The sequence below is a fragment of the Carassius auratus genome, unplaced genomic scaffold (genome assembly GCF_003368295.1).
Source record: "Carassius auratus strain Wakin unplaced genomic scaffold, ASM336829v1 scaf_tig00030470, whole genome shotgun sequence".
Lineage (NCBI taxonomy): Eukaryota > Metazoa > Chordata > Actinopteri > Cypriniformes > Cyprinidae > Carassius > Carassius auratus.
The window spans coordinates 1,871-14,493 of NW_020525856.1; the positions used below are offsets into that span (position 1 = coordinate 1,871).

The 12,623-nt window shown below is 37.7% G+C and overlaps 1 protein-coding gene across 1 annotated transcript; it reads right to left on the reverse strand.

Moving 5' to 3' along the window:
• Window positions 1-4,056: 4,056 nt before the first annotated feature.
• LOC113080246 (uncharacterized) lies at window positions 4,057-11,875 on the reverse strand. The gene is made up of 12 exons (XM_026252454.1): window positions 11,854-11,875; window positions 10,925-11,134; window positions 10,470-10,708; window positions 9,238-9,347; window positions 8,834-9,150; window positions 8,023-8,220; window positions 7,561-7,647; window positions 7,234-7,484; window positions 6,746-6,877; window positions 5,371-5,511; window positions 5,123-5,237; window positions 4,057-4,577 (listed from the first exon to the last, which is right to left on the reverse strand). The coding sequence occupies exons 2-12, from the start codon at window positions 11,016-11,018 to the stop codon at window positions 4,360-4,362; spliced, it is 1,902 nt and encodes a 633-aa protein (XP_026108239.1). The 5' UTR covers window positions 11,019-11,134; window positions 11,854-11,875; the 3' UTR covers window positions 4,057-4,359.
• Window positions 11,876-12,623: the final 748 nt, after the last annotated feature.

Consider the following 12,623-nt stretch of genomic DNA (forward strand, 5'->3'; position numbering starts at 1 on the left):
TCCCGCAATGTGAGAGTTTCGATTGGTTCCTCTGTGGTGCAACATGAAAGTAGCAACATCTCTGTTTTCACCTCCTTTGTCACTCCGCACACGAGATGGAATTCCGTAGTTTGTGACAGCATGTTGGAACAGATTTAGAACCGTCTCAGCCCTGTTGTTTGTGGATGCACCAAGATAAACCACAAGTCTGCTGAAGCCATCAATGCCACCATGGATAACTATGCGCCACCTACACAAATAATAAAACATTTAAAAAAATAAATTTGTAAGAGACAAACACTGAATACATGGTTTGTCCAACAATCTTTCACATTTACAAAAAAAAAAAAATACATGATTTTGCACAATGTAGTCATGAATCGTAAGAGATGCCATTACAATGTCAGAGACTGTTATTGATCTCGAAATAAGCAGTTGGTGCAAAAATAACTCACTAGTGTAACAAAAATAACCATAGACACTTAAACATTCTTTTACCAGGTCACATTATTAGGCTTTCCGTCTACTTAATGATGGTTAAAGTAAATATTTTGATAATCATTGTTTTACAAAATGAGGGCTTTCTGATTAACATTTTCACCAGCCCCATCTACAAATGGTTGTGTTAATGTGCATTTTTATTAGTGGTGGGCATAGATTTTTTTTTTTTTTATCTAGATTACTAGATTTTTAGACATGTTGTGCAATAGTAGCATTGCCTTCTGATTATAAAAAAAGTGACCTACCCTAACTGTCTTTAAAAACAGTTGAGAAAAAACAAGTGTATGTTATTTTCCATTTCTGGTGTCCAGTTTGCCACCATAGACTGCTCATTGGTGTAAGAATATGTGTGAATATGAGCTTTCGAAAAAAACTAGTAAGGCGCTATACAAATACAGACCATTTACCATACAGATTTTCATATTACACAACACTTGCCTGATTAATTTATGATTCCCATCTATGTGCCACAAGCTGTTTGGAGCAGGCACACTGTAGCATCTTCTTCTCACTGTGTGAAGACTCAATGAGCGCTCCATTACTCCTTGAGGATCGTTTCTCCTCATGGATCGTTGAACTCGTAATGCTGAAAGACAAGTGCAAAAAAATACCTTTTAATTTATTTGAGACTTTAAACAGTGATTTGGCCTGTAAATAAACCTTAATTTGTTGAAATACCCACTCCATAACAGCTATTGGAAAGATGAACAACATTTTTCCTTCCAGAATATCTTTCTCAAATAACTGGCAAAAGTATTTTCTTGCCCCTTCAAACACAAAAATAGGTTCTTACTTTGAATCCTCAGGCCTAGTCCATTTAGATGTCTTGAACCATTTTGTAGCCACAGTTGGGGAACAAGTGTTGAATGTCACAAATAATCTTATCAAGTTCTGCATCAGCCATGTCAACATAGAAATCTGAAATTCTGCAATATTAAGGAAAAGACTTAGTAACACATAAAGACTAGTTGATTATGTTAGCAACACTGTGAGAAGTAATGTAACTTTGTAACATAAAAACTAGGACCCTATGTAACAAAACATATTGATATTTGGTCTCTGACCAAGATGGAATTGATGATAATTTTCTAAAACTAAATAAATGTAAGGTTCCTAACTTTATCAAGTGTGAGTGATAAACTTAACCTTTGACCTTATTTTGAGACTGTGCTCATGTTGGTTGCCACTGAATGGCCATATTGGAAAAGGCCTTGCAACCATATCCTGCGTTCTGTAATCTTATGAGATGATCAAGTCAGCTATACCAAGGCTCAACATATCTGACCTTTCAGCCTTAAAAATTAATGACGTCTTTAAATGTGCTTTAGGTTGTTATATTTTAGCACAGATGTTAAAAAAAAAGTGAAAAAAAAAGTGTTCCTTCCTTTACGCGTGACTGGTGTATAAAACACATAGACAGTAAAAGAAAAAACACCAGTAAAATACAGCCTACAGCTTACATCCAGTGGGCAGTTACTTGGCAAATCTTGTCCTAGCTGACCCTTCTGCAGTTGTTACAATAAACTTAGAAAACACCCCTCCCCAGCATAACATTTCATTAACTGCATGTCATTTTGCACCACTAGTCCAACATCTACCTATATATTTCAATTTTGATATAGCTTACTATGATGTTCTACAACGCAAGAGACGCATGCCCTCCAAAGTACACGGTACCATGACGATGGGACTCTTTGATCGTGCTTGCTTGTCTTAGTTATGACTTCATGTCCAAACTAGTGAACTTCTGACCCAATAACTTTTAGCGTGGTTCCACAAATTTAAGTATCTATTAACGTTATTTAAGAAGCTGCTGTAATGAATATAACGTTACTTAGTTAAACATAACGTTACTAGGTGCAACCCATGGCAGGGATATTAACATCATTAATAACTGTTCCTGAAGCATATTGTGAAAGTTATACATACGTTAGGGTTACAACAATTTAGATTAAACTAAATAAAATTCAGATAGTTAAACTTTAAATTACAAACCTTATGTCGTGGTCTCGCATTCTTCTCCATATTGTTTTTTCAGACACCCTTAAAGCAAGGGCTATCTTACTAACAGGGATGCGCAGCTCAAGATATTTGCATATGACATTAATAGATATTGGTATTGCAGGGCGTCCTGGTCCTGTATGTTCGTCCCGTGTCTGACTTCGATACGCGGTTCCACCTTCAGCTGCCGTGGTCATTTCAAGTTGGATAGCCTGTCGAACTGATTCCAAAGCAGAAACAAACTCTTGAGGAAACGCAGAGTTTGTGAGAGCTGAGACCTGCCCTATCCTTTCCAACAGCCAGTCAACCCGGTATAATATAAAGTCTGTACTAACGATGGCTTGCTCAGTTTGTTCTGTCAGTTCCAGCAGCTGCTGTCTAACATAGTCCACCATTTGAATGTGGTCCATTATCAGAGTCCGAACATTTGGATTAGCATCCACTCCCGCCCAAACCATAGGCCCAAACACTGGATCACGCTCCTGCCTGTACGACCCGCCTAACTCTACCTCTGATTGGCTTAGACTGACGATGACGTTTCTCACGTAGCCCTGAGTTCTGCAGTCTTTGTCAAATAAGCTAACATTTATTGTTCAACCACAATCACTTTTTATAAATGTAGTCCACTTGCACTTGTTCATATTATAGGTAGTAGCAATTCAGTCATGATTTAGTAAAATTTCCCGGCCCTTGTCCGTCCTTTACGTGTTGAACTGGTGCACTGTAATTGAGCATACCTGTCCTATGGTCCTATCTCCCTCCAGGGGGCTTCACTTTCACCTTGCAGGGAAACCACGATTTTGTATTTCACATTCACTTTCAAGATAAAAATTCTCACATACAAAATGAACATTTTTTTTTATTATTTTATGTTAACTTTTAAGATTAATGTGTTACATAACATTAACTTTCAAAGTCTCACCTGAGATACTCAGTTTGCAATAATGCTATGTGTTGCATCTAAAACAAATTCACTCACATTACTGAATTTCCCTTGGAAAATTTTGACTTTAACCATCTTCATGTAAAGTTAGCAGTTTTTTGTTTCTATCACATACTGTGATATTTGACTATATTTAGACAAACAAACTTAAAGGGACGCTCCACTTTTTTTGGATATAGGCTCATTTTACAACTCCCCCAGAGTTAAACAGTTTCACCGTTTCCGAATCCATTCAGCCGATCTTCGGGTCTTTAGAAGAATGTCAGTAACCAGACAGTTTTTGGTCCCATTGACTATTTTTTTTTTTTTTTTTTATTAATATATATATATATATATATATATATATATATATATATATATATATATATATATATATATATATATATATTTTTTTTTTTTTAAATATATATATATAATTTATTTTATATTTATTTGTATATCTATTTGTTTTATATATATATATATAATTTATTTTATATTTTATATTTTATATATTATATATATATATATATATATATATATATATATATATATATATATATATATATATATATTCATTCAATGGGACCAAGAACTGTCTGGTTACTGACATTCTTCTAAAGACCCGAAGATCGGCTGAATGGATTCGGAAACGGTGAAACTGTTTAACTCTGGGGGAGTTGTAAAATGAGCCTATTTCCAAAAAAAAGTTGAGTATCCATTTAAGCTGTAGAGAACGAACCAACTACGGTGGTTAATTAACTCTCTACAGGATGCGCTTGGAACGTTAACCTGCAGACACTCGGAACTCCATGGCACTTGACCCTGATATAACTTTTGTATTCTTAGAACATTTCTATGTTTACATAAGTGCATTGGGTTACAATGAACATGTCAGTATGTAACACTGCTACATAAAAAGGATAAACAACTCCTTGAAACTGTCCCTTGAGTAGCTAGATAAACCCAAATCCAGTGTCTGCTGTACGAACAGCTCCTTCAAGAGCTTCTTTAAAGTTGCTGTAGCCTGTATGATCTCCCGGAATTTGCAAAGTCTCATAGCAGGTCTTGGACTTTGGCAGCAGACCAGAGGTAACCTTAATGTAGAGGTGTTGTGGAAAGATCACCCAGCCAACCCAAAACTTGAGGAGGTCTTTCAAACTTTCTGAATTGGCTATGAAAAAAATGACATGAAAACAACATTTAAAAATCCATTGTGGTCTGTTTTCTGTATGAAACTTCATTGTTTTAATCTCACAACCAATACACAACTTACAGACAATAGATAAATAAAAGTACTGACGTTGACAGTTATAATAATCCACCTAACTCATTATCTCCACAAAGGATGTTTTCAATGCGTGTCTGTCTGTTTATCAGCTGCATAGTGGAAAAGCTACCAGGATTCTGGTGCTTCCTTCAGAATTGTTCATATGTTTTTTTGTGTGCTTTAAACACAACAAACAAAATAGCTACACATTGTGTACATTTCGTATCAGTATCAGTATTGAACTGATGGAAGACATTTATGGTAGATTTATTTTAAGCTCACAACAAAACTAACAAAACTATCTGAATAGATAATAGACTATCTGAATCTTTGTTGGGTATAAAATATGTCAAGTTACATTTTAAACTATGGAAATTCAGGTTCATGTGTAGCAGTATGGAAGCAAGTCTACCGGTATTTCTTTCGTGACAGGTTATTACTTAACTCACCATTTTCCACGTACTGTCGGAAAAATGCGAGAGCAGAGCACTGCTGTTCAATGTTGCACTCCTGCTCACTGTCAGAGCTATCATTTGAAGGCCAAATGACTCGTTCAAGAATCATCTAGGTACATGTGAAGGTAGATTCAAAACCATCAGAATGCCATATAAACTCTCAACCTGAAATACTATATCTTGTGTGATACTACCAAACATCTTGAATGAATGGCATAGGATTAATAATGTAGAAATTGTACCTCTGGCATGACCACCAGGCTTGATGAACGGGGGAAAAGAACTGCAGCAGTCTCTGGTTTTTCCTTAAGAAGTTGCAAAACGCCAGTGTCTTTCAGGCCTTTTTTCAGCTGCTTGATCTGACGGATCCTTCGAGTAATCACCTGAAAAGGATTATCCAAATTCAACTCTGACTAAAAATGTAGTTTGACTTTGACATTTAGAAATTAAACCTGCTGTAAAGTAAGAATGATTTCCAAAATAGACATGTTAATAGATTATATTTATCAATTAAAATGTAAAGTCAGTGAACAGAAACAAAATCTAATTTAGAAACAAAATCTAAATCACAAGAGTATTTGGCATGATCATCCTTTGTCTTCAAGACAGCTACTTCTAGGTAAACTTACCCAAAGTCAGTGATCTTTTAGCTTTCAGCAGCATGACAACAACCCCAAACATACAGGGAAAGACATTATATAATATATATCATCTAATATAGTCACACATCTTTAGTTTAAAGAAGAACATTGTGTCCTGGAAGTGATGGTATGGCCCCCACAGAGCACTGATCTTAACATAATCAATTCTGTCTGATTACATGAAGATAGAGAAGCAACTGAAGCTTCGTAAATCCACAGAAGAACAGTGGGTAGTTTTCCAACATGTTTGGGCTGACCTACAAATGTAGAAGCCTGACTACGTCAGACTTCCTACTTCCGCTCAATTTCATTTCGCTTCTGTACTCAGTCTGATACAGCGTCAGAGCTTTCGGTTTGCCACCGGTCTGAAAACAGCCGGGCCAATCAACGAGCAGAGGGCGGGCTGTGAGCCGTGATGTAGATGCTAAGCACCGAGTTTTAAATTGTAGGTTAGAGAAATCGAAAACCGAAACGACCGCGGAAATGGGAAACGAGACACGGGATGCAATTCGCTCTGTTATGGAGAACATTCAACTCTTTTTCAAACTGAAGCCAGAACAAGAAGAGTGTTTAACAACAGGTTTACAGTGGAAGTTCAATCATAGATTTGAGTTCGATGCATGATGTCTGTGCTTCGATGCGGCTGTACAGGCGCATAACATAACTAAACGTATCTGATTGGCTTACGGGTAACCAATGATTTTAAACTTCAGACAAGCGCCTCCTAGTGAGAGAGAAAACACTTCTCTATTATGCCATTCCAGACTCTGTCTACGAAGCAAAGTGAAGTAGCAGAGTCTGGTATTACCAGGCTACAAATGTAGGTCAGCCTTCAAAAACCTTGTGCAAGCAAACCTAGAAAAACTGATGCAGTTTAAAGGCAAAAGGGTGACAAAAGGCAAAACAGTAAACGCACCACCCCCAATACTCACTTTACTTTTGGTCTGAAAGCACCTTAAGAAAGTATGTTACTTACCGAATGGTGAAGGATCTTTTCTGCAAGCCAGTTCCGGTTGGTGTCATTAACAACAGTGGGCAGATCCCAAGCAACACACATCTCGGCAACATTGTGTTTATCAGCTGGGCTCAAGGGGTCCTTGCTGGTAAGCTGTTCAATGTACAATTGACATATGCGATTGTTAAAACAGCTGCTTATCCAAACAATACAGTCGCATCAAGTCAAACATCAGAAAAAAACAAACAAACAACTACAAAAAAAAAAAAAAACGGAAACGAGACAAAAGGTAAAGACCAAGTATGTCCAAAAATAAAGAGGTTACATATTATGATGTCCCATGAAAATTTAGTAGGCTAATATTTGATATACATTATACAGTAGGCTACATACATTGTGCATCAAGTGACTCCAGTGGCTCAACCGTAAGTCGACTCACGCGAATAGAATACTTTTTGAATAAATGATGAATAAATAATAACAAAAACAACAACAACAGAAAGACATACCAGAGTGACAACTTCCCTCACATCAATGTCTGGGCTGTCTTGAGTTGCAAGCTGGTTTGTGTCTTCTTTTCCAGAAATTAAGTCCAAAATGGCTTGGCTTAATCCAGTCAGCTTTGGTCCCCCATTTAAAAAGGAGTGCCCAATAATCCGTCCAGCAACATGAAAGATATCGCCTTCCAGCAGGAAAGTAGAGGTGGAAGGCACCAGGTGGTCTTCCTCACCAACAAAGAGCAAACTTTTGTTGGTGTCATCTTAAAAAAAAAAAAGTAAATATATTGTATTTTATTCAGAAACACATAGTAACACAACCAAAAATACATTATATACCTAGGCCAAAACTGAATCCAGACTGGAGTTTTGAAATCCCAAAAGTGAAAAAGAACCGGTTCACTCCATCTCCCACTGCGGGATCACCTGTAACACGAGTTGAGAGATGTTGTATCATTTGTGCTTGAATGAATATGCCACTTACTGACACCTGTAACAAAGCAGTAACCACAACCCTTTATACTGCCATTACCACAGGTTTTGAATGTATTTCTATTCTGTGGATTTGGCCATTTTTTGTGGGGAAAAAACTCAAATTACAGTTGGCTGCCTCTAGGGTGTGTCTAGATTTCCAAGCTAAGCTTTCTGGGGTTTTTGAGGTGTCATTAATTTAGAAAAACAGAGCAAAAATCTCAGTGAAAACTATGAAATATCAGCAGAATACCTTATATACTAATATTATTTAATAAAACTGTATAATCACTTATACTATCCAATTCTGTTGGAAACACTGAATAGTACCTTTCAAAAACACACAAAATGGACTGGCCCAGTTGATGTTATTCTGCTTGTAGAAAACCACAACTGCACGCTCTTTCTCCTCTGGGCTCTCATGCATATCCATTACATATTTCAGACTCCTGTATGTTTCTGATTGTTGCAGTAAATCCCTTCTGTAGGTCTCAGCTGCCTTTTCTGGATCCTTTTCAGCTTTCCATTCTGAAATGATATTAGAGAGAGAAAAAAAGTAAGTTATTATAAATGTAATAATAATAATTATTAGTATTATTATATCAGTGGTCGAGCGGGCTGCCACAAACAAATCAATATATGGTATGATGTAAACATACGGCTCTGATTGTTAGGCGCAGTGTGAGCACAGGCCAGTGGGGACAATCATGCTCAGGCACAGTACAAGGCAACCGGGCCTAGTGTGAGTACGCCCTTATGCAATGACTATACTTTTCCGCACACGCGAGACAAAAAATTGTCATCAGAGGGGTACGCGTAGGGTCCACGTGCCTCTCCTTTTTTATGACTGCGCCAGGTCCACAGACAAACTAGCACTACCAGGGCACCAACTGATCTACTGTGCATGTGTGGAACGTGTCCGCCATGATGACTGCAGAAGGGAGTATGAACAGAAGTAGTCCGTGTTCGCAGCTGTCTTTGTCCGTGTTTCCTCCTGAGTATATTCGAGGCTTTTAGATAATGTTCTTAACCTCCAAGATCAATCACTGACGTTATTAGCAATGCTATCTACTGTATAAGACCATATCAACACTTTGGAGAAAGAAAAAGGGTCAACTATAAGAAAAGCTCTTAAACATACCGGCATTATGACTTTTTTCAGGAGATTGAAAGATGTTGACTGAACCATTGTAACTGCTGGTTGATGGCTGTTCTTCTCTCTGTCTCGATTGCCTTTGGAGTCTGTGGTGGTCGCTGTCGGTTTGTGGCCATCTATCAGTCTGTCTCTCAGTGTGTTGACTGCTTTCAATCTGCGTCTGCCTGTACATGTCAGTCTCATTTTGAGTGTGTCTATGACCTCTGCCCTCTAATGTTGTCTGTCTTTCTGTACTGGTGTCCATCTTTCCATGGTTGTCAGACTCAGCTTGTACTGTGGGAGTTTCTGTGTTGCCAAAATCTCTGAAATTTAAGAAGAGATTAACAATACACACATTTAAAGAAGCTAGAATTTAGATTTAATTGATAAATAATGTCAATATAACATACCTTGTACAAATGTCTACGTGATCCTGCATATTGGAATGTTTGAAACTGTTGTGGCAATACATGCACTCAACCATTGGTCCATCATTTTCATCAGCAGAACTCCCCCATACCTAGAAGTAATAAGAAGTAAAAAAAACAAACAAAGAAATAAACATGGAATTGAAATGTAAAGTTAACAAATTCATAAAACATAGATCATAACAGACACACTGTGATTATTAAAGGAAACATTGCATTCTTTCAGATTGTGCATAAGGGGGGCTTTCACACCTGAAAGTCCGCACCAAGGTCCGAACCAAAGTTAATGTTTTGATACATTCGGTTAGTTTTGGTTTGGTATCACACTGCAATTCTGTGACAGCACTAAAGAACTTTACATTAAATACTTGTGTCCTGTTGTCATCATATATGTGGGCTGCGTCTCCCTATAATTGACATTATTTGGTTTATTAAACGGTTTAGCGGGGAGCTTTGATAAGAATGGATGAATAAAACATTTACATATGCATATTTGCCACGATATTGTTATTATTATGGCATTACTACCTGCAGCACCAACTAAACTGAAGGCTAGTTCAAATTCACAATTAAACATCCTGGTTGTGTGAACATTATAACGTCGCCAACAGGAAAGGAGGAGAAGACAGCAAGCAATCCTTAAGCACCTCCATTTGAGGAGAGACCAAAGAGATGGGTGGCAGTGAGCTTCTATAGTGGCCATCTGTTTGAAAAGATGAGCTGTCACGGGAGATTTATAATTTACAAAGCAATCGCCGAACATCCTATAAATAATCTGAAAGTACGAACCATCCAAAAAGTGCTTTCATACCATAAATGAACCAAACCATGGTTCAGGTTGGTCCGGACCGAGACTACCTCTTTTCATCAGACCAAATTTCACCTGTTTGGTCCGGACCATGGTCCGGGGAGGTTTCACACCTGTATTTTTGGTTCGGACATAACTGAAAATTCCAAAATGGACGAGGTAGATGTGAAAGGCCCCTAAGACAGCTTTGATAATCATAACAGTTCCAATGTACAACAAACCTGCAGCCTAGACCAAATAATATAACTGCAATCTAGCATCATATTGCTATTTTGCTAAGCACCTACATTACCCAAAAGGTAATCCTACTCTTAATTTAAAAAAAATCAAATGATCAAAATTGTATTATTGTATGTAACAGCAAATTGAACTGGAAGGGTCATTATAGATTGTATAGTAAACTCACTGGTTCTAGACACAGATCTTTTTGCAGAGGTCTAATGTAGATAGTGGCTTTGCCAAGTCCTGCTTCAGCACTGAGAAGGTACATTGGGGAATATCCATTTTTTGGGCAGGGCAGAACCTCAAGCACCTTGCTTCTGGTTGAACCGACGATATGAAGCAGTTCATAACCACCCCCATCCCCGAGTTTGGGATAGTGGTGGACCAACTGTGCTGAGAAGTCACTAGCACTGCAAAGTTTATCTTAAAAGAAAGAGGTACAAAGGTTATGAGTGGTGAATTAGGTTTGCAGTTTAACTTTAAGACTTCCAGATGAACTGGCTTTATTCTAACAATAGCAAGTTAAGTAATACATCAATATTTAAAATATCTATAATGTCTAAAGAAAAAAACAAAACAAATTCAAAGTCTTCTGAACACACACGGTACTTGAGCTTAAAAGTGGCTTATTAAACATACCTGGGAATACTATTTTACGCTCCCCCATTCCAGCAGCTGTCAGCGTTTCTTTATACGACAGTGAGGGGACTTCGTCATCCTTTCTGCTACTCATACAAAAGAACTTGTGTGTGTATGAGGTGGTACTAGATGGTTTGATTGACCACAGAGATGCTGGCCTCTTTTTGGCTGCAGGTCGGCTATATGGCGAAAAGATTCTGGACAGCTCGTCTAGATTGGGACACACAGTTAAAGCATAGTTACCATTTGATCACAACTAAATTGTTTTGTGTTTAGATACCATCATATTCTACATTTCATTAAGACTATATTAAGAGCGAATTTATAAATAGATAACCAATAAAATATATATTTATATATTCATACTAAATGACTGCTATAGTACAACTTACGTTTAGGACTAAAGTTACTCATAAGTAGTTTAATAAAATAAGTTTTGACTTTTGTTTATTAGATAGGCTAGTTACATGTTTTGAATATATATGTATATTATATGATTTTAAATTTGAAAGTAATATTACATGGCTTGCCTTGGTTGAATTCTTGATAACAGAACGCTGCGAAGTAAGTTAACTGTTATAACAGACCGTTGTCATGAAAGAAATTGCGTTGCTATGGACGCAGTTCTGTTTAGCTGAAGCAATACAATCGTTTTTAAATCAATAAACTTCTTTTTAAATCAATATTTTGTGTCAAATTAATGATTTATTTGGTAGCCATGTAATAAGAGGTATAATGTATAGCGAATACAGGGGTCCCGATGCAGCCTCGTTATGTTATGTATCCTTGTAACATCGGCTCCATTAGCGCTCACCATTGTGTGACTCGCACGCGGATCCGCTCATCATATTTAACTTTAACGTTATCTTGACTTTGACAGGAAAAATACACATTGCACTTAATGTTTTTCTAACATTAATGTAACTTACCTTGAACAGCATGGTGGGCGCGAGTCGGAAACACACCGCAATAGAATAAGACTAAGTTAAATGCTAACGTTATAGTTTGACCTCTTATTAACGTTCGCGCTCTTCCACTGTTAAACATGGTATTAGCTTTGTGGCTAATCTAATATAGCAATGCATTAGCGGCTGTAAGTGATGTTACAGAATATTTAGAAGTGATAATGATAGGACCGTTAGCTAGAACTACCACACCGTTTTTATATACAGTGTATGAACTAAATCATCTCTCATGACGAACGACAGACTTACCGTCAAAACAGTACATCTCTGTGGCTTGGCTGATCGCTTTCTTCTATAGTGGAGTTGCAGACTCTCTGCAACTGCGGAGCTCCCTCTGGTGGGCAAACTATGCAACACTCATAACATGAGTGAAGCATGAGACTCTGTTACTCATGTTCCATCGGCCGTTATAAACGCCGATGCCGATTTAAATGCAATAAGCTCATATCGGCCGATAATATCGGCCGGCCGATATATCGGTCGGGTTCTATTCAGTAGAGAACCCATAGGATGTTGCGCATGTGCGACTGAACGAATCACTCCCCGAGGCGACTCGTTTGTTCCGAGTCACATCAAAATTAACGAATCATTCAAGAACGAACCATCACTAAATGGGACATCTGGTCACCTGTTCCCTACCCTTCGGGTGCTGAGGCCATTGTTTTAGATCGCTTGTTCGTGTCTTGGTAGTCTATTCATCCACTGCGGCCTGCCCTGAGTGAGCTGTATTTAGT

What these genes read in the sequence shown, in the direction of transcription:
- LOC113080246 (XM_026252454.1), bottom strand. Translation starts at nt 11,018, where the DNA reads ATGAGTAGCAGAAAGGATGACGAAGTCCCCTCACTGTCGTATAAAGAA. An exon ending in AAGATCTGTGTCTAGAACCA is followed by an intron (nt 9,348 to 10,469) that starts GTGAGTTTACTA and finishes TATTACTTCTAG; the next exon opens with GTATGGGGGAGTTCTGCTGA. An exon ending in TGAAAAAAGTCATAATGCCG is followed by an intron (nt 8,221 to 8,833) that starts GTATGTTTAAGA and finishes ATATCATTTCAG; the next exon opens with AATGGAAAGCTGAAAAGGAT.